The 23,451-nt window shown below is 30.9% G+C and overlaps 2 protein-coding genes across 4 annotated transcripts in view; one reads left to right on the forward strand and one right to left on the reverse strand.

Annotated features, from left to right (window-relative positions):
• The window catches only part of LOC117169284 (transcription factor SOX-9-like), a 92,279-nt gene extending 81,178 nt beyond the window's left edge, over positions 1-11,101 (reverse strand). For 2 of the 3 annotated variants that reach the window (XM_033355582.1, XM_033355581.1), the window contains exon 1: positions 10,612-11,100. The gene's annotated coding sequence lies outside the window, so the exon portion shown is untranslated. Of the gene's footprint in view, positions 1-10,611 lie in introns of all 3 variants that reach the window. The other variant, XM_033355586.1, reaches the window with a different exon arrangement.
• LOC117169864 (transcription factor Sox-10-like) overlaps positions 1-12,665 on the forward strand; it is a 37,222-nt gene extending 24,557 nt beyond the window's left edge. Inside the window, exons 2-4 of the mRNA XM_033356372.1 lie at positions 7,790-8,135; positions 8,224-8,510; positions 10,836-12,665. Coding sequence (XP_033212263.1) covers positions 7,790-8,135; positions 8,224-8,510; positions 10,836-11,097 — 895 coding nt within the window. The 3' untranslated portion in view covers positions 11,098-12,665. The remainder of the gene's footprint in view (positions 1-7,789; positions 8,136-8,223; positions 8,511-10,835) is intronic.
• The last annotated feature ends 10,786 nt before the right edge of the window (positions 12,666-23,451 follow it).

Consider the following 23,451-nt stretch of genomic DNA (forward strand, 5'->3'; position numbering starts at 1 on the left):
CTTTCAGAGACTATTTTAGAAGACAATTCGGAGATGAAGCTATAGGACACCACAACTGCGATGTTGAACACGATGCGATGGAAAACTCAATTGAAAAAGTCTAGTGTCACTGAGGTTAGGAATATAATTAAGAACTTGAAAAATGGTAAGGCTGCCGGGCTAGACGGTATTAACGTTGAAATGCTTAAACACGATTGCGCGTGCATACCACATAGACTGTGCGATTTGATAAATTTATGTTTCGAGATAGAAGACGTCCCAGACGATTGGAAAAAAGCGATTATCGTACCAATATACAAGAGAAAGGGAGATTAAAGCGAGTGCAATAATTACAGAGGCATTAGCTTATTAAGCACCGTAAGTAAAATATATTCAAAAATACTTATTCGTAGGGTAATGAAAATAACAGAAGCAAAGATTTGGGAAGTCCAAAGTGGGTTTATGCCAGGAAGGTCATGTACGGATCAAATATTTAGCTTAAGGCAAATAACAGAAAAAAGTTTGAGAGTAGGAAAAAAAGTTTTCTGTGCATTTGTTGATCTAGAAAAAGCTTTTGACAAGGTAGATTCAAGTAAACTTTGGGAAGTCCTGAAAGAGTATGGAGTCAATTAATGGATCCTACAAGCTATAAAAACAATATATACAGGTAGCAAAGCGAGTGTAAGAGTGAATGGGAAACTGAGTGACTGTTTCGATATTATTCAAGGAGTTGGACAAGGATGCGTTATGTCTTCATGGTTATTTATATTATTTATGGACAAGTGTTTAAGAATGGCTCTCTTCGACGAAGAGGGTGTGGATCTCGAAACAGTAAGGGTACGAGGGTTAGCGTTCGCAGATGATAAGGTTGTTATGGCAGAGTCTATCGAAGACCTACAAAGAATGTTGAATAAACTAGATGCAAGCATGGAGAGCATGGGCCTCAAAATTAACGCGAATAAAACAAAAACTATGGCGTTCGAAGGAAAGAGTGAGAAAACACTATGCAATATTTTATTAAATGACGAGAGAATTGAACATGTTGATAAGTTCGTATACCTGGGTAGCTTATAATAAGCGGGAAATCCCTAATGGACAAAGTAAGTAACGAGATAATTCTAAAAGAATGTGGTGCAGAAGAGACGCTAGTAGACACATGGGAAAGAAATCGGTTAAGATGGTTCGGACATGTTGAGAGAATGCCAAATGAACGACTAACGAAACAAGCGTATCAAGGTAAAGTAAATGGCAGCGTGCCCACAGGTAGACCGCGGAAAGAATGGTTAGAATGTGTGAATGAGACCCTAGTTAGAAGAGACATAAGAAGTCACAGAAACACGATAGCCTGCATGAAAAAATACATGGACATAAAAGAAGCTAGAGATGTATGCCAGGACAGGAAAGTATGGCGGCAAATAGTTAATAAAAAGAGTGTCAGTAGAGTGAATGACGCCTGAAACAAAGACCTTGGCCACTAATGGACCCAAGTGGGGAACCTTACATAAAGACTTCGTGAGGTTCTTCGCTGGGGGTGACTGCTAGACAGATTGATCAGCAACCTGGGTCGGAGCAGTGTTGCGGAACGTACGTGTTATTTATTTAAATAGCACGAGAATTCTGGATCAATCTGAAAAATCTCTATCCCTTCCACACACTACGCCTTTCCCCTACCGAGTGAGTCATGCCTACCCCGAAAGGGAAATGGCTTAATGATGTAATAATAATTTTCAATTATTGAAACAAATGGAATTTGTTAAATTTTTTTCTCGAAAATTCGTTTTTCCTCCTGAAAATTTTAACTATTAGTCTAGTGGAATATTAATTAACATTGGTTCATTAATTTTTGTTTGTTTAGACGAATGGAATTTGTTTGAATAATTTTTTCCGATAATTAGTTTTTTTCCTCAAAATTATTACTATTGCTCTAGTGGAATATTTATTAACATGAGTTAATTTATTTTCAGGTACCTAAACAAATGAAATTTGCTTAAAATTTTTTTTTAAATTCCATTTGTTTAAATAATTAAAAATGAAGTAACCAATGTTAATTAATATTCCATTAGACCAATGTTAATAATTTTAAGTAAGAAAAAAGCGAGAATACAGTGTTCAAAATGTCGATTTCATGAAGAATTGACATTTTTTGTTTTAACGGTAGTTTTCGGGTACGCGTGGGGGTCTGTTAGGGGTGTCAAACCCATATGTCTGATATATAAAATTCTTTATTGGATAATTTTCTACGAGCCCTATACTTTCCGGTCTCATTTTTTTAAATCCTAAGAAATTATTCCAAAAACTCAAAAAGTGATTTTTCCCCATGCATTTTACACGGGAAACTTCAAGTCAAAACCGGAACTGTCAAAGTAAAATAAAAAAATAAGAATTTGGGAATTTCTTTTTTCGGATTTGGAATGAAATGGGGGGGATCGCTGCCCTCTAAAGAAAAGTGTTTTTGAGCGACCCTACTGTACATCTTTCGGCTACACATATTTCCCGCAAAAGAAGTTCAAGAAAAGAATATCACAACAAAAATAGTGTGTGACTTTAAACAAGAATATATTTTTTTAATTTTTCAGTGGCTTTCAGAACAAAGCAGTAAACTTTACGAAAACACGTTCTCTTAATGTAGTTTCAAAGTAGAATATGCAAAAATAATTGAATAATTTTCGGTACATTTTCATTCACACGAATTTAAAGCGTAAGAAATAAAGTTAAAATCTGAATCAATTGAAAAAATACTGTTTTTATTAAAAATTGTCTTAGATAAAATTCCGTCGAAATAAAAAATGTGGATGATCTTACACAAGTTAATCTAAATTGATGAAAGAAATATTGTTCTTTTCTGAAAATTTGTTTTTAAAGTCGAACAAAAATGTGCCAATGATTGATTTTTTATTGAATATTCACTGTATAATCAGTCAAATTAATTGGAAAAGTGCCGTGGACAACAAAAAGGGCATTTGGAAGCCCAAGACCGATTAGATCATTATTATCAGGAACATATTGTGGAATACGGAAGAAAGAATAATGCTGCAAAAACTCAACAATTTTATTGTCTACATTCTAACGGAGGAAAATGATGATCTAACTTTCGCATTCTTTGGAAAAAATCGCATAAGAAACTGTCAATGCACTTTTTTCAGGATGGAAAGTAGTTATAATTTGCAGTTTTTTCTTCTCAAAGTTCCTCTCATGCTGAAAAGAAAGGAGAAATTCTATTTTAAGAAAAAGGACTAAGTTTTAAGTTAAAAGGATCTTGTTTTAAGACAAAAAAGCAGTTTAAATATAGACTTTTCCCCCTGCATTTATTTCCAGTATGAATATTTATTTTAAAGTAATGAAATACTAATAACTAGCATCACACAGAATCAAAGTTCTTATACTTTGATTACAGCTTAATTGAAATTTCAATCTTAATTTAAGCTTATTGTTTGGCCTAAGGTTAGATTTAACCGTTTTATTTGATCAGAGAGTTCGAGTTAAGCCTATTTTTTGGCGAAGTTTAATTTAAATTTATTTTTTAAGGGGATTATTTCATCTTCCTTAATTTTTTAAGCTTTTTTACGAAGTCTGTATTAAATCGCATAAATATTTATATATGCTTGAAGAAATCTTTCATTTAAAAAAGTAACATTGAAATATCTTTAGTAGCTTCAGATTTTGAGAGTTTAGATTGTGTGCAATTATTATACTAACATACTAAAATATGCTGCTGATATTATGGATCCAATCGGTACTGGATCCAGAATACCCCTCTTAATTGGCCATTGACCTTTATGCGAAATAGATGACTGAACGAAGCAAACGAATTTTTTTTACGTATTCAAATTTAGAGTGTCTGATTTCAAAAACGCAATATGTTTAAGTATTTTTAAAGCTTGTATACACTTCGTAATTCAAACTTTTGAATTCCAAATGCATTTATTTTAGCAACTCATTGTTTGCAAATTAACAATTCTAAACTTTTTAAGGTCAAATCGGTTTAATTTTAAAGTTTCCATTCACTTTTTTAAATTTTGCATTCTAAATAATTGCTGTTCAATCTTTTTAATTTGAAATTGTCAACCTATCCAGTGTTGATAATATGTATTCTTGCTTGAAGTTTTCACCTTTTAAAACATTTTTAAACTTTCAAAATAAATTTATTTTAACAATTCTTTTGTAACTGAAATTTTGTTACTATCGCTTCTTACCAATGTTAAAAAAAAGGTTGAATTTTAATCAATTTTGGCTTATTTGTTTGAGGAAAACACTCTAATGCAACTCTACTCATTCCAATTTTAAAAGTGAATTTTTCTTTAGCTGAAATCGTAAGAATACAATTTTTTTTGAGAAAGCGTGTTCAAAACAAATTAACTATATTTAAAATTTATTTTGTTTTAACTGATAAATTAATTTCGAATTGAAAGCATTCAAAACTGAACATTAAAAAAACTAGAATCTAAAATGTAAATCGTTGAAAAATAATAATATTAGCAATTTATATCTTATGCTTTTTAAAATTCAGAATTTAAAAGAATTTATATTAGTAATTGGTCAATTATATTTTGTAAATTATATACGATAGAATTTTACGTTTTTGAATTGACCGTTGCTATACTTGTACCGAAGTATCGGCGCAACATAAAAGTTTAAAAGCTTTGCGGTTCATAACAGTTCATTTCTAAAGTGTTTTAAAATGAAGATTGTATAATTTTAAATAATTTCAAGTTGAATTGTTTCAATATTAAATATTGTCTGTTAAAAATTGAGCGCTGCATACTTTAAGATATTAATTTGATTTTGTAATGGTAAATATTAATATAATTTTGGCCGAAATTCGTTTAAATCATTTCACATTGCGTATGAATTTGATAAAAATCCAGGTGCGAACACCAAAAATAAATCCCTCTTCATCCTTAAATGGGACAAGAGTATAATCTGGAGAGATATTACATGGTGTTTATCGTAAAACCTAGATAACTTCGTCCATTCTTGGCGCGTGCTAGCAGCTGCTGCTTCATTCTTGATATAAAGATAAACTTTGAGGATCACAATGTGTTCCTTGTCCTCGTCAGGTGAATTTTCCGTAACCTGCTAATGTGGTCCAAGGTAGAAAATAGATTTTAAAAATACGAATATAAGATGCTTCTTAATTAATTCATAAAGTTTGTCTAGACTTTCATTGCATTGCCAAAATAATAAATTTATTTAAAAGTAAATACGAATTTAGAGTTAAAAACATTTCACAACAAATTCGCGAAGCAAGAGGCACAATCAATTTTGAGAATAGCAACTTTTTTTCTAAAACTGTTTTGCAATTTCGGTTTTAGTCTAGTTCATAAATTAGGTTGATACACATATCGATACATTGAAACTGAATTTTTTTGTGATTTCCCGGTTACCAAACATTCTTACAAGTCATAAAAATTAAACTCATACCTGAAAAAATGTTTAATTTAGATATTGATTGCTTAATTATAAAATTAAAGAATTATAACTATTCTACATTTGAAGTATTTACATTTGAAATAAAATAATTTTTAATTCATCGATTCATCAAACAATTTTATTAAACTTTTTTCGAACTTAGGGTTTTTTTTGTCTGAAAAAATCTTAGATGATGATGAAAAAATCTTAAATCAAGAAATTTTCAACGATTTCAATGATTTTAAGGAATTCAAAAAAATCTGTGTGGTTTTAATGAGTGTCCTAGAATTTCGGAAGGATGTACTAGGACCTATAAGGTTTTAAGATATTTAAAAAAATCTCAAGTGATTTTTAAAGATTTTTAACGGATATGATCAAATTTCCGAGGATTTCAATGTTTTTAAGAGATTTTAGGACCTATCAAGGTCTTTCAATCTATTTTTTTAGGATTTCCGAAAACATCATCACATTTCATAACATTTCACGGATTTTTTTAGAGGATTTTACTGGATTTCGAAGGACTATTAAAATTTAAAGTGATTTTATAATATTTGAAAGAGTATACTAAAAGGATGTTCAAGAATGTAATAATTATAAAAAGGCATCAAGGAATGTACCTTTTAAATTAGTTTTATCTGGTTAACAAAAGATCTAAAAATTAACAAACTTCAAACAAACATTTTATAATTTAACCTTTTGAAACTAAACAACGTTAGTTTCAACTCTTCAACCAATAAACTACAATGGAAACCTTCAATAGCCCTCCCTTCTATAGCCCTTCCGAGAATTGAACCCGCGCCGCAGGTAGGTATCCACGGTTGTCACTCAGGCGAGCACTCAGGCTTAAACAAACAAAAGCGGAGCGGGCTATAATGAGTTAGTTCCCACCCACCGTCAGCCCCAAAATCGGCGCTATAGAAGAGTTTCACTGTATTTCAAAATTGCGCATTCAAATCTTTAAGTTTAAGTTGAAATTATAAAAATTTTAATTATGATAAAAATTATTAAGCTTTAAAAGTAATAAATTTGAGTTTAATTGAACCGTTAAAACTTAGGCAATTCTAAACTTTGTTTGAAATTGAAGTATTCATAATTCAGGATCGTGAAACGAAGTCGTTCAGAATGAATAATGTTCAAATTGTGCGCCAAAAGCGATCAGAAACATAGGAGCCTCAATGTGGACAAAGTGAATGAAAGAATGAATTTCAAGATTATCATATACAAAAATATTTTGTAATTTCTCAAATATTGGTATATTTTTATGATTTTTCTCAATTTCCCAGTGCAAAATGAAAAAGTGAAGGTAAGTCAAAAATTCATGTGGGGGAGTGAAGGGATCGCCGGTTCTTATTCAAATTGAGGTCGATTTTTTCTTAATCTCCTAAAAAGAGTTATAACAATAGGATAACAAAAATTAATATTTGGGTATAATAAATGATATAGCCCATGATATTACTAGATGTCAGTAGGAAGGATAGGTATAACAAACTTTAGAAAATTGAATTTCTTTTTAAAAAGCAATTAAACTTGTAAACGAAAGTTGTCTGCTATAGTAGAGAATTATCCAGATATGATTCAATGCTGAGGCCAAAATAGAGTGTCACTGCCATAAGGGTAAAAAACAGAAGTTTTTTCATCGTGTGAATTAGACTAGAAAGAGTGTGTACCATCTGATATGTACAAATAACCACGCTGATAGGGGAGTACACTACATCTAAATTAGCTGACCCTGCGATGCATCTGGCGAGCAAAAAGTAATACGAGTGTTATCGCGCGAAGCCCACGGAAAAAAAGCTCAGACAAAGTCCATTGACCAGATGGGCTTTCTCCGTCGTGACAAGACACACGTTAAATCTTGAAATACTCGCGCTTGACACTCTTCCCTCAAAATATTCATCACACAGTTCCCCTTTCGAGAAAAATACATTTAAGCTACATGAGACGTAGTATACGTAACACTTTTTTGTCTGGCGATGTCAATCACGAGAAAATACGATTACAGTATTATCTCCTTGAAAGCACAGATACGAGATGAAAATCTTTCTTGACCTGTCTAAGTTTGAGCAAAAAATATAGTAAGCATAGCTTTAAACTGTCAGCTTCAAGGGAAAGCTTATCAGAAGCTAGGTTGAAGAAACAGTGGGAAACTGAAAAATTTTAGGACGCGATCTGTGGTCACTTAACGATAAGCCGTAATAAATGTGGTCGGCGCGTGTTTCTTTGGGGGCTAATAGTCTCTCACAAACACTAACCAGATCCCTCTCTTGAACAACTTTTGGCGATCGAGTCGAACCAAACTCGAATTCGACACTAAAAAAATATTTATGCCGAAAGTAGATTTCGTTACCTAACTCATCCTAAGCATTTGTTGAATAATGGCCGTTTTCTTTAATGATTTCAGGGTCTTGTCAGACAATGATAAAAAGCCATTTATCGAAGAAGCTGATCGACTTCGTTTAATCCATAAGCGACAGCATCCGGATTATAAGTATCAGCCTAGGCGAAGAAAACAGAACGGACCTGCTGGGCGAGAAAATTCCCCATCTAGAAGCCAAAGCAATGTAACTTTTAGTGTCTCAAGATCATTAAAACAAGAGGAAATGAATGTCCGAGGCCCCAAATGTCCCAATTCACCCCAGAACTGTGCTAGTTCTTCGCCTCCGTCAACACCTTCTCAAGGAATCTCTCAAGGCCTCTCACCTCCGACACCTCCAACAACTCCTAGAGGTCAACATTACATTAATCAGGTGGGTCATCTATATTTTTGCATATAAAAGTTATTCTATTTTCTGAAATAAAAACCGATTTACATTTGTAAATTATTTTTAATTGCAGGGTCATCAACACCAGCAAAACAACGCTCTCTATCATCAAGAAATGACTAACCAATCTGGCGGTTCACCACAAAGTGGAATGGATCTAAGATATGTTGATTTGCCTGTAGAAGAGGGACAACTTAGTAATCTGAGTTCTCTAGGTGGTGTTAGTCTTGGCCTTCCACTCAACCTTCAAGAATGTGAGGTCGAAAACAGCGAATTGGATCAGTATCTTCCACCACCAGTGCCAAATCTTCATCAATATAACTCAGTGTCACCGACTACTTCTCACTGGCCAGTCAACAGGTGAGGATTTTGTGATATTTTGTGGTTAATTTATAGAAAACTTTTTCCTATGACCCCTGCACCTTTTATCTTTAACCAGTTACATTTAAATTTTGAGATCTCACATCTTTGACTCCTAACCATTAATTTCTTTGGGGTGGTGCATAAATTACGTACAGTTTTTTAAAATGAAATTTTAAACCACGTACCCCTATTTGGTAGTTGCTCTTTCTTATGAATTAACAAAGTAGTTCAAATTTCAACCAAAGATTTGAATTTTTAAGCATGAAAAGAAGTGAATTTTTGATTAAAATGAAGAATCTTCAACTTAAACAATTAATTTTGTAGCAAAAATCCCAATCTTCAACGAAATACATAAATTTGTAACCTAATAAATATATTTGTAGCCAAATAGTAGAATTTTTAAACTAAGAAAGATAAGTTTGTAAACAAAAATGGAATAGTTCAATTTTAATTTAAATGATTATTTTTTACTAAAAAAATTCATTTTTACAAAATTGTTGAATTTTCAACATAATATTTAATTTTCAACGAAATTGTTCATTTTTGGTTTAAAAAATAATTTTTTAAAAACGGATTTTTAACCAAGTAGTTCAATTTTCAACCAGAGATAAATTTTCAACTAAAATTATGAATCTTCAGCCAAAAAAATAAATGTTGAAGAAAATTCAAATTTCAAACAAGTTGTTGGATTTTTTAACCTAAAAAAATGAACTTTCAACCAAAAATGATAAATTTTCAACTAAAAATGGAATAGTTCAATTTTGAGTTGCAAAAATTAAACAAAACATTGTACCGCTTTTTTCATCACTAAAGTAAGAATTAAATTACAACGTAAAATCCTAAATCTTCATTTTCTGCAAAAAGCTATTTTTATCATGTTATCGTTTATTTATAAAGAAACATACAATTCTTCTTTTTATATACCTTTCAGTGAAAAAATCGTATATGTCAGTGCGATACAGTTACATTGAATCTTTATTTTATCGAAACAGTATAATTTTTTTGGATAAAAACTTTTTTACTCTTATTTGTCCTGCCCGTATCTCGGAAGCAAGTTTTTATTTTTTTATCGTTATAAATAGATTTTTAGTCGCTATCCAAACACGACTTTCAAACTCCATGAAATATAAATCTCTATAAATTCTTGAATGATTTACTCGGATTTGGTTAATTTATTCTAATCAGACTCATTTTCTCCGAATTTAGCAACTCAATATCGCGGGAGTGAGTTTTTATTTTAAACTGAAAATTGCACTTTTTATCGTCATCAGCCTGGGTTGACTCCCATGGGCGCGTTTGACCACTTATAGCGACACTAGCGCAATCTGCAAGGAGGTGGCAAACTAAAGCGTATCCATGTGTTCGTGCACGTAAATGTGTATATTATTTGAATGTGTTGCATGAATTAAAATTAGAGAAAATAAACGAATTAATTCAAGATTATACAAATTTAAGACAAAAAATGTGTAAATACTGTTTCCTGTACCATTTTTCAGTCAGTGACATCCTGGCACAGCACAAACATTTCAATTTACTTTAACTTTGTTTGTTTTTCAATGTCCTGATTTCACTTCATACGGCGAAACGCAACTTTTTTGAACTTCGCAAAATTTGAAGTTTGTTGACGAAAACATAACCTCAACGAACACTAGAATGGCGGGGCCAAGATATTTGAAGAAAATATTACCCCCACTTACGCGCCTACAGTGGAGACATCTACAAGGAGGTAGATAACTACAAAAGTATATGTGATCACTCGCGCTCATGGGAGTCGACGCAGCCTGATCGTCATCCTTAACCATGCCTGTTCCAGCTTTAGGTTCCTGTCACTTTGAAAATGTCAACTTCCACATACTATTTCTTAGAATTGGATAATTTTTTTCAATGTTATTTCGCTCTCCTGAAAAATTTCAATTATGTTGGTTATCTAGTTTTGTATCACGCAGTAAGTGTGTACTTTGCACTAGATTGCGCTGACAAAAAGCAGGCCTGAATATATCTTACATAAGAAATGGTTTGGCCACCTCCCTCCTCCCTCAACACCTTACGTAATTCATGCATGGCATCTTTAAGAATGAGTGAAAAAGAAGAGTCAAACCTTAATTTAATGTCAGTTTTGAGGCTGAGCTTGACATTAAATCCAGTATCTCGGAACTATTTTGTCTCTCTCCTGTTTTTTCTCTCTGTTTGGTGACGTCTGATTGAGCATCTTACAATCCCCGCCACTCGGCGTCAATTCTCGGAAACACTAAATCCAGAAACACTAAATCCATGTTCCACTGTATATGTGTTTGGCTTATGGTTATGATTTTTAATTTCCAGGTATGAAGATGATGTAGAAAAGCCAGGTAAACGTTACTATTCAGACCCTTCAGTGTCTGAAGTCTACTGGGAGGACAAATCCCAGGAAGTGAGGTACCATGATCTCCAGCCACCGCTACCACCAGTTCAGTACATATCCACTCAGCATCATCCACACACAACTACTCAAGTGGGCCATCCACATGTCTCTAATCCTTACTCTCAGTACCACCGTTATGCACCCAGCATTGACACATGGACTAGTAATGTGAACTACCTTTGAAAAAATACTTAAAAATACACTTAACATTCGTTGACATTTTGTTTACGTCTTCAACTGAGGATTATCCAGCTTCTTTCCGTTCGAACTGATACACCAGTCTTGGTCCATTTTGATTAAATTAAATAAAAATTGCCGATGTTCAAACGTTAAACCGAGAATAAATCAGAAATGATTGAGCGACGTGAGATAGGAGGTACATATCGCATACAATAATAAATAATTGAGATGACGGGAGTTGGAGAGATAGCCAAATACGATGTAATTAACGAATAATTACAGTGATTATAATTAACGTAAGTACCACGCGTATCGGTTTCGTATAAGATTATTGTAGCATATATAGTATATGATAGGACGTAAGTAAACGTACGTGAATTTTGAGCATGATCACAGTATATGCATGTAATGTTGACTTCGTACGTGTGAGAAGTACCCAGTATAAGAGGTAACACCATGAGACTCCATGACATCATTCCATGACAGCCAACCATTCCAAAGCGCACAATTTCAGGCCAAACAAACAGCGCTCGAATATGCCTTGTTCGCGATCTAATAATATAAACTCGATTCTTGAACTGCATTAGCCAGTCGAAGGTTTATTATACAAGTTTTATTCGACCCTGGAGCGGACACTGTTCAAATAAATCCCTGTGTAATCCGACCGTCAGAATATTGGCGAGGAAACTCTGGTTTTGTTAAAAAAAAAGGTAAGCAATGTTTCGGTTTGCTGATTAGAATTACTGATACAATCAATAGAGCTCTTTTGAAGCTTTAATTAATATTTTTAGATTTTTTCATTCGGTTTAATAATATAATACTGAGATTTTTTAGGCTTTTGCGATTTATCAAGAATTTCTACCTTTTTCGTATAATACTTCAAAGCAATTTTTTTGTACAATTTTTTACAACATTGTAAAATGTATCTGACCACCAAATACTAGTTTTTGCATAAGTTTCGTGAGAATTACAAAAAAATCTACTATATTATAGAAATACGAACATGTGCCTTTCGCTATTACATCATTGTAATTCTTTAATGTACTTCAAGTAATAAAATATGAAATCATATAATAAATAAATTATTTATAAGTAGGCATTTTCTAGTAATATACGTCCTGGAATGTAAAAAATCACAGAAGGTGAATATTGTAATTTATTATGATAAAATGTTCATAAATATATGTATAAATAAAAATAGAGGAATATTTGAAAAATTGGTATATTCCAAAAAGTGTGCCAGGTTTTATCGAGTGTGAAAAAAGTGTCATCTACAATTACTTTAATTAATAGATATATAGATTCGCAAAAATATATACATATTAACACTGACTATTTACGATTTAGACATGCTTTTGTACTTAGATATTTATTTAATTGAAAAATTATTATATATTCGAAGAGCGACGTTCAGAGTCTTTTCAGGATACTCTAGATAGATATACGTATTTTTAAGAAATAAATCAATTATAACGAAAAAAACTACAGCCATTTTTCGTTAATTTTATAGATCTTAGCTAAATTCTTTATACGATATATTATTTAATCTGTGCACTCTGAAGAATTATTCTATACCACAAATTAACGATGCTAAGCTCGTTCTTTAAAATATTGTTTTATCAAAATATGAAAATAAATAATTTTAATTAATATGATGGTGTTGTTATTTAATTGTAATTCGAATCATATTTAATTAAGGTTTTTCCCCTTGAGAATAAAAGATAATTTTTTTAAAACAAAAATTTGATTTTTTATCACCCAGAACTCTTTTTTTTCGTTGGAACCATAAACCATTTTCCTGAGAAAAGAAGATGATTGTAAAATAGGCAGAGAATTGTAGAAATAACCAAAGCGGAAGAGTGTTGTGAGTTTCAAATATTTGCACGATTTTTTTATATTTTCGGTTCTATTGCAGCGTCAGGGTCACGGTGGACCATTCTTGAATTATGTGACCACGAGTAAACAGCTTTATCAAAATCCTTGAACGCAGAACGTGGGAATGTCGCGGCTTTCATGCCACTTATCCACATCTTGAGATTAAAAGCATAGAATATGCGCGCCTTACATTTTTACCGACTTATTAATCAGGCAGTGATGCACTTTATGTTTGATCGTACTTGAATCAGAAGTGCAGTCTTTTATATCTTATCAGTTTTAAAGACCTCTACGGTTCACAATTATCAGAACTAAAATGAACTTTTGATTATAAATTTTAATTATTGCTTATAAAATATAAATGATTAGGACTTGAGGAATTTTAATTTACTAGAAGAAATACACGCGCTGGATTATTATTTTCTTCTCTGACGCAATTTTTAAAGAAAATTATAAAATTACTAATAATAAAACATTTTTAATTTATTAGTATCTATTATCTGAACTAATAAGAAAGAAAAGCAAGGACAATATTTTGGATAATTCTTGGAAATTGATACTGTAACTTCAGAATTAATATATAATATTTTTTTAGACAATCAAGGTCGTTGATTTTCTTTTTAATGTCTAGTTTCGACAAAAAATAATAACCTGCCTAAAGTTGTTCAAAATTATAAGTTTAATTTTTATATCGATTTTTTTTAATAATCGATTTTCAGAGAAAAACGCTTACCTATTCTATTAGTGTTAAAATTTTGTAAATAATCTTTAATAACAAATGATTATTTGTAAAAAAAGGCATTTATAGAAGAAAAATATCAAGATATCGATAAATGTTTATTGAAATAGATATTTCCAGTGAGAACCGATGTAGTTTAAAATCAGCGTTGGTTATGTTACTTTTTTGAGTAACTAGTTGCAGTTACTAGATGAAGTAACTTCAAGTTAACAGAAAAGTTAAATAAGATTCTGATTAAAATTAAAATTAAGTTAAAATTAAAATTATGATTAAAAGTTAAATCAAATTCTGAACAGGTGTTGTTTTTCTGCATTGTTTGTCAGGATCACCAGAGTTATTTGTTCCATTGATTTTGTCTTCGTCAGCCATTACAAACAATTTTGCATATTAAATTTAAAGTTAAAATCGCGACACCATTCTATTATTACATTTCATGGTATTTTGTTCACATTTCAAGAAAAAATATTGTATTTTCAATAAAATAGATAACTTTTTAACGAAATAGTTGAATTTTCAACAAATAATATGAATTTTCAACAGGAGAGTTGCATTCCCAGCCAAGAAATATTTCTCGGTTAGATTTTTCAACCAAAAAGTTGTATTTTTACCGGGAGATCTAAATTTTCAAACAAATAAAAAGCCATTTGAACAAAATACATAAATTTTCAACTAAATAGTTGAATTTTCACACCGAAAATATTAATTTTCAACAAAGTATATTGCGTAATAGCAAGCATTCCAATCGGAAACAGTTCAGGCGACTCTCCCTGACTGTTAACGTATCGATCCCCCCGAATTTAGTACTACCTATTTGAAGGCAACCCCCGACACTTGACTGAAAGCGAGAGTTTGGTGTAGTTGAATTTTATGGCAAAATATTCCAATTTTACACATAAAAACAAATTTAAAACGAAAAGGGATCAATTTTCAACTAAAATTATGAACTGTCAACCAAAAAACTGAATTTTTAACAAAGTAGTTCAAATTTCAATCAGTTAAATTTCCTAACAGAAAATATGAATTTTCAACCCCTCTAAAGATTGTTGAATTCTAAGGCCAAAAAGACGAATTTTCTATACAACGAATTCATTTTCAAACCGAAAATATGGCCTTTCAAAAAAAATGTTATTTTTTATTCAAATAGTTAAAGTTTTTACCAAAATATATTAATTTTCAATCAATTCGTAAAATCTTGAACCAAAATAGATGAATTACACAGCCACACAAAAAAAAGTGTGCGGATCTGGTAACAAGACACACGTATTCCTATGTATTTTGAGACGTTGAATTCAAATTCGGTATCAAAAATCACCCATCACGTCATGGTTGAGCCATAACCTCAAAAAATGACGAAAAATCATGCAATGAGGCAAATAAATTTCAAAATAATGCCAGTGATGCAAATTTTCACTTCAAAAACATGTCGACAACTGTGAATAATCAACCCTTGCCTGATATCAACTTATTTAACATAACTTTATCCAACAGAACCTGACTTCACCTAACCTGAATTAACAGAAATTTATTGAACTGCACGTAAAGCTCTGGAAGCATATTTTCCCAGTAGCAAATGCGTGCTACATCGAATGCGTCAACTCGAGCCTGACCTAGAAATAAATATAACCTAGCCTAACCTAACCTCACGAAACACAATTAAACTGATTGTGTTGTCCCGTTGTGTTTGCGGTACCGTTTGAATCAGCTTGGGCTTAACCTGCAAAGAGGTCAAACCTATCCTAACCTAAACAAAAAACTGACCTAACATAACCTAACTTAACTTCACGTAACACAATTAAACTCATGGTGTTGTCCCGTTGTGTTTGCGGTACCGTTTCATTCAGCTTCGGCTTAACCTACATAGAGGTTTAACCTATCCTAACCTAACAAAACCTGACCTAACATAACCTAGTCGAATGAAATTCAACCGCACGTGTAGCTATGTAAGCGTACTGTTCTCAGTCTTAAATGTGTGCTATATTTAATAGGTTAACTCGATTTTAACCTACAAATGAATCTAACTTAACAGAACCTAACGAAATTTTGCTCAACGCAACACAACTTAACTTAAGTGTTCCCGTCGTAACACAATAAAATTCATTTCATTGTACTACAGGTGGTTAAAAATTTAGACGCACATTATTCATTTGAAGAAACTTAGAACTACAAGTAGAATTGACCCCATTTCAATTAACCTGACAATGTTTGTATGAATTAAAATGTAGAACTGTAACTTAAACATGCAAATGAATAAGAGTTTTATTCAAAATTTTGTTCTCTCTGCTTTTCTTAAACTTAAGGGATATATTTATACTATCTTTCGCGTTTACATTTTATCTTGCTATTTATCGTAATCAAATTGATTTATAGAGCTACTTCAGTCTATTTTCTGCTATTAATTTCAAAATATGAAAGTACGCAAGAACAGGGTTGCCAGCGTAATCGGTTAGGTTACGTCAGGTTTTGTTAGGTTAGGATAGATTAAACCTCTATGTAGGTTAAGCCGAAGCTGAATGAAACGGTACCGCAAACACAACGGGATAACACAATCAGTTAAATTGTGTTTCGTGAGGTTAGGTTAGGCTAGGTTAGATTTATTTCTAGGTTAGGCTCGAGTTGACCCATTCGATGTAGCACACATTTGCTACTGGGAAAATATGCTTCCAGAGCTTTACGTGAAGTTCAATAAATTTCTGTTAATTCAGGTTAGGTGCGGTCAGGTTCTGTTGGGTAAAGTTATGTTAAATAAGTTGATATCAGACAAGGGTTGATCCTTCACAGTTGTCGACATGTTTTTAAAGTGAAAATTTGCATCACTGGCATTATTTTGAAATTTATTTGCCCCAGTGCATGATTTTTCGTCATTTTTTGAAGTTATGGCTCAACCATGACGTGATGGGTGATTTTTGATATCGAATTTGAATTCAGCGCCCCAAAACCCATAGGAATACGTGTGTCTTGTTACCAGATCCGCACACTTTTTTTGTGTGGCTGTGTTATCAACGAGAAATGTAATAGTTGATATTATTTCAAGAACCAAAATTTAAATTTGTATTTAATTACAGTTGAATTTAACCAAAAGAGAGGATATTTCAATGAAATAGCTGAATCATCAACCAAAAAAGTTTAATCTTCTATCTACAACTGACCCATAAGCATCTGTTGATAGTAGATATACAAAAAACACAAAGTAACTTCAGTTGTTAAAAATTGGAAATTTTGATCGATTTTATATAAAAATACTAATTTCTGATAGAAAAAGCACAGGACCTGCAATTTTTATAAATCTGGTCTCTTCTTCGAAACTTTATGAATTTATATTGAAATTCTTTTTAATACTAATTTTTAGCGAAAAATGCATATGATTTTTCTATTTGAAAGGGACTTTTTCAGATTCAAACGTTTCTAAAATGACATATTTAGATTTAATGTCATTGGAAAGTGTTTTTCCAGTTAAAACAGAAATTTAATAAGATCTATAAATTAATATTTACCTTATTAAACATTTGAAGTTTAGAAATTACAAATAAATCATAGAAACCCCAGTAGAAAGTAAGAAAACGGCCGGTTTTCCACATTTATCGTCAAACTATGGTCAATATCTTTAAACCACATTTAGACCCTCTTTTGAGCCTGCAAGTATTGCATTTAGGAAGTGCAGCATCAAAGCAAGTTCTCTATAATCTCACACCAATGTGGGAGAATAAAAATAACCATTTGTTATTCATCAGCAAAAAAGAAATAATAAATAATATTGGTGATATAAATAATAAGGATATTCGCAATTATTTAATAGGTATATTAATCATAATATTCTAATTATATGGCTAATTCAAATGGTACATTAAAAATACGCAAGTACGAAGGATCGAACTCGAGTTCGCACGCATACACCCACGCGCCAGTTTAATTTCCGAAACGTATAAAGTCCTAACCGAATGAACTAACGGAGTATGTTAGGATGTCTGCGATAAAAACGAGTACCAATGGTACAATACTTTCAGGCCCGAAATCCTGTTAAATATGAAATAACCATGTGAATAATGACTTTTTATGTTAATTTTTTGTGCATTTCAATATTTGAAACTATTGTTGAGGAGTTCAATATAAATTTTTTCTGTATTTTAAAAAGAAATATTCTACTTTAACCCTTTCCGGCATACATTTTTCAGGGAAACGAGTTTTCATGAAAATTGATATACGGGGGTTTTTGGGATCACTGATCACGAATCTGAACTCAGATTTCGAAAATTCAAAATAGGGGATCCAATATGGCAACTTAAATTTGGAATATTTTTGGATTTTTTTCAGAATTGGTATACAGGGTTTTTTTGGAGTCGCTAATCACGAATCCGAACTCAGATTTAAAAAATTAAAAATGGCGGATCCAATATGGCGGCCAAAATTTGGAATTTTTTTCTTGAAAATTGGTGTACAGGGGTTCACGAATCTGAACTTAGATTTTGAACATTCAAAATGGCGGGCCAAACTTCAAAATATTTCTAAATTGTTTTTTGAAAGTTGGCACAGGCAGGGGGTCGCTGATCTTGAATCTGTATTCAAAATGACAAATATTTAGAATATTGAGATTTGAAAAAATATACACCTACTCACCTAAAACATGGATTAGTACCAATTTTCGGAATTTTCAAAATCTAAATTCAGATTCGTTATCAGTGACTCCAAAAATCCTTGTACACTAATTTTTTTTTTAAATCCAGAAAACTTTATTATTTTGATCACCATATTGGATCCGTCATTTTGGATTTTCAAAGTTTGATTTACCAGTTTTATGTACCAATTTTCAGAAAAAAATTCAAAAATATTCCAAGTTTCGGGCACCATCTTGGATCCACCATTTTAAATTTCCAAAATCTGAGTTCATTTTCGTGATCACTGGCCCCAAAAACCCCTGTATACCAATTTTCAGATACAATCCAAAAATATTTCCAATTTCGGCAGCCATACTGGATCCACCATTTTGAATTTTCAAAATATGAGTACAGATTCGTATTCAGCGACCCTAAAAATCCTTACGCACCCATTTTCATAAGGATATAATGGAAAGTTTTTTCAATAATGAATTTTTTCAACAAAAAAGGCTTTTTTCATCTTTGTTTATAAGTATTAACAAATTATTTTAAAAATGTATACCCTTCGCACAAAAATTTCAATTTTCTATCATCCTGCGAGCATGAAATTAAAAAAAAAAAATCTCTGTAAAATCCAATAAAAACTACTCTGAAATCCAAAAAAATGATATGAAAAAAGGTGGGAATACGGTATTACCACCATGCCGCAAAGGGTTAAACGCTTCAGAAGAATTTTACACTAAATTTTCAACATTATTATTTTTTGATCACATTATTAAACAAAGATTTAAAAAGCGTATTGGGCATCATAATGAATGTAATTACATTAACTTATTTCAAACATTTAGTTTAAGATAAAATCTAACTATTATAAATAAATTATATACTTCATTATACATAGGAATATGTGGGTGTACAGAGTTCATCCACAAACTAAATTTCTTCTTAAGTGAAAATTCTGAAAATTTGTATTAATCGGGAAGTGTATCATTGTCCCGCATTTCGCGATAAGCAGTTGGACACGTAGAAGGTCTATAAAAGATTTGAAAGAATTTTTGTTTTAACCCTCGTTATATTGTACGGAAATGTGTCCAAAAAGTAGATTTTATAGTTTAGGTCCTTAAGAACCTCCTTCTATGAGGAAGTAATATAAATGTAAGTGGATAAATGGGAAATTAAGTGACTATTTTGATATCATTTAAGGAGTTAGACAAGGATGCGTTATCTCTTCATGGTTATTTATATTATTCATGGAGAAGTGTTTAAAAATGGCTCTTTTCGGCGAAGAAGGTGTGGATTTCGAAACAGTAAGGGTACGTGGGTTAGCGATCGCAGATGTTGAGGTTGCTATGGCAGAGTCAATCGAAGACTTGCAAGGAATATTAAATAAACGGAATGCAAGCATGAAGAGCATGGGCCTCAAAATTAACGCAAATAAAACAAAAAATATGGTGTTCGAAGGAAAGAGTGAGAAAACACTATGCAAAGTTTTATTAAATGATGAGAGCATTGAACAAGTTGATAAGTTTGTTTACCTTGGTAGCTTATTTACTAGGGATAGAAAAATAGATGAGGTGTTAGGTAGACGCATAAACGAAGGTAAGAAGGTTATTGGTAGAGCAGGGCCCCTTATAAGAAGTAAAAATTAAGTATTAAGCAAGTATTTTCTTTTCACAAAAGACCGATTTTCTTGAATCAAGAAAATAATAGAATCAGGACAACTATTTGAATCAAGAATATATTATAAAATATTAAATTAAGAATATTATATTCTCATGATAAGTAACTAAAACTGTAACAAAATGTTTCTTGATCCAAGTAAATTCATATACTTATTTTGACTGCTATTTTAATTGAAACAGTGTTCATGTTCTTGGGACGAGAAAATGAATGTATTCAGCGAAGAAATAATTTCTCTTAAAATAATGCATAAATATTTTCCCTCAAATAATTATTAATTTGAAACGAATGTCAGATTTACTTCGAAGATACCTATGTTACCAAGATAAAATCACATCACTTTGTTCAACATAAGCACTGTACACTTAATACAATAGACATCGCGCACATACTATGAAAATTAATATATTGGTCTAAATTCATTCACTTTTTTCTGCATGAGTATATTATTAAATATAATAATCGATAAGTTGACATGGTATGAAGTTGGTTCTATTCACCGCTAATATATTCTGTTCGCAGCATGAAATTGGTTCGTAGTGAAAACTCTTTTTTGATTAGATCTTTTGAGAGATACAATTATTTGCAAATTCAATAATATTGATAAAATTCAAAACATTGCTGCACATAATCAATTTTAATTATGAAAATGTAGATATGAATTTGCAGCTTTAATAAACTACTAACTTTAGGCTGACACACAGATCACATAACTCATAAAACTTTTAAAAAAATTATAAGTTTATTGCGTCGGTAAGTGTTTAGTGGCAAGAATTAAAAAATTTTTAATAGATTTGGAAAAAGTGTTTTTAATTTGGAAATAATTAAGCAAGACTCAAAAGTCATTTCATTCCTAAGATTATTAAAAGGTTAGAAATGTACTGCGTCTATAGTTTTTTTCGCTGATCATTTTAATTTATCAATCTACTTAAAATTAAACCATTTCGAATTTTTTAAACCGTGAAACGTTTTTGTGAATCGAAAAATGACTGAGAATTTTTTTCGTCGATTAAAACGGTCACTCTGAAATTATTTTTGTATAGTTTTCAAGGTAACAAAAAATTATCCGAATTTAAAAATAATGATAAATATTCCTGCTAAATACAGAAATTATTTTTTCAATAAAGAAATGTTACTTTTTTGGAATCGGCTAGATTAAAATTGATTTTTAAAAAGTTAAAAATTTTGTTATGTGAACCCTTTAATTTAAATTATTATTTATTTAAATTTAATTTTTTATTTTAAATTTTTATTTTAAATTTAAATATTTAATCATTTAATTTAAATTAGAGTTGCAAGACATAATTGTATTTTGTTTACACACGATTTTCGTGTTCGATAATAGCAGTCTGAAAATCACAAAAATGACATAATTCATGAAAGATATAAGTAAAAAAATTAGTTTTGAATATAGAAAATGATCATGTGTTATTCTAATTTAAACTAAATAAGTTTTAGGTAAGAGGTTTTTAACTTAAAAAAAAGAGTTAATCTAGCCGAATCTAAAAAATTAATATTTCCTTAATGAAAAACTAATTCCTTTATTAGGCAACATGTAATTAATTATAGAAAATTTAATGCGGATATTATTATAGTATGTATATTTATAAAAACTGAATAAAATTATGTTTAAATAATAAATTTAAATTTAAATAATAAAAAATAAATATATGGCAGCATAAAACAAAGTTATAATGTTTAAAATATGTTTCAAAACATAATTATTATACTTTCTTGATAATTTAAAAAAATGTTATGTGTTTTTAAAGCAAAATATTTAAGGAAAAAGAATTCAATAACATTTTTAATTTTATTAGGAATGCATTCCATTTTATAAAAAAAAACAATAAAAAAATTGACAATTAAAAATCTTTTAAATAAAATAATTGAGAATGCACGGAGGACGCAAACAAATATTTTTCATCTGTCCACCGTGAGACTCAATCACTTTTAAACTGCAAGTTCTTGCACTACACGTTTCTTTACAGAATTCTTTTTTCTTCTGATTTCGAAGTTTTTTATATTTGAAAGAAAAATAAAGCATCGAGCACTTTTTTAATACGCAATATTTAAACTAGCGATCTATTTTTTCCACATATTTTAAATTATTTTTTAGGAATTTTTATTTTAAATTAAAAATTGAGTTAAAAGTTTTATAAAGGAATTAAATAAATTGAAAACTGTGCGTCTTACAGAGGTTTTTAAAAATAAGAAAATATTTATTTGTCACTGAGGTTATTAAAGCGTTTTTCAACTCAAAAGTTCTCAATTTTTTATAAGCTTTAGATAGTTTTTAAGAGTATTAAATGCTTAATGAAAAAAGTATTGCGCCCTTTGTAAAATAAGTGAAGTTCAATTATTTTTTACACATTTTAAATTGTTGTTTAAGGAAAGCCATTCCACAGTCAAATCTTTGTGAAAAACATATGATAAAAGAATTCGATTAATTGAAAACAGTGCGTTTTATGAAAATTTTCGTATTGCAGAACATCATTTTTGTTATCGATGTTATTAAAGCATTTTTGTACTTGCAACTTTTTTTTATTATTTATTACCTTTGAGTCGTTCTTAAGCGTTTTAAATACTTAAAAACAACAGGTATTAAGTCCCTTTTTAAAGAAACGAAACTTACTTCGCTTTTTCAAATATTTTCAATTATTGTTTAAGAAATGTTATTTTAAATTAAAAATTGAGTAAGAGAGTCTTATATAAAATAAAAGAGTTGCATAAATTGAAAACTGTGCATTTTATGGAGAATTTGAAAAAATTGTTTATTACCTTTTAGACATATTATAACATTTTTAAATATATTAAGAAAAAAAGTATCGAGCCTTTTTTGAAATAAGTAAAATTCGATTCTAAAATTTTTCTAAATAAAAAATGGTATATTAAAGTCTCTCGAATATTTTCAAGTATCATCAGAAAGATGTTTTTTAAAAAAAACATTCAGTTCAATAACTTTTAGTTTGAAGATGGTTGAGACTTGGTACGACGTTGCCTTGAAAATCTTATCCGAGATTTTGTCATCAAATTCCAAGTGCTTCGTTAGAGAAGTGGTTAGAGCAAGCGGTTAGGACATACTAGTTTAGATAGTTTAGGTAGGGTTCAATCCTCGGCGAGTGCGATTTTTCAAAGCGTCTAGGCGTCGTATGATTATATGTGTAAGTAACAGTTGTGCGAGTTACTCCGAGGTTCTGGTAGTTCGGAATCCACCTTAAGCTGTACGTCCCACGTTCGTGTACTTGACTGCAACCCAGTCCGTCAATGATGGAGTAAAAACCAGGTTTTGTCCAATATGTCGGGGCAGGCTGCTCTCATCAGATTACTTGGCTGCATATCCTCATATATATATATATCTTAAATTATATCAAATACTGAAATTCAAACTTCTCATAAACTACAATCATAAAGTAAAGCTGAAGCTTTTTTTTAATTTGCCATTAAAGAAGGTTCTCAAAGCACCTACGGCCTTGA

This window comes from Belonocnema kinseyi, chromosome 3 (genome assembly GCF_010883055.1).
Source record: "Belonocnema kinseyi isolate 2016_QV_RU_SX_M_011 chromosome 3, B_treatae_v1, whole genome shotgun sequence".
Taxonomy (NCBI): Eukaryota; Metazoa; Arthropoda; class Insecta; order Hymenoptera; family Cynipidae; genus Belonocnema; species Belonocnema kinseyi.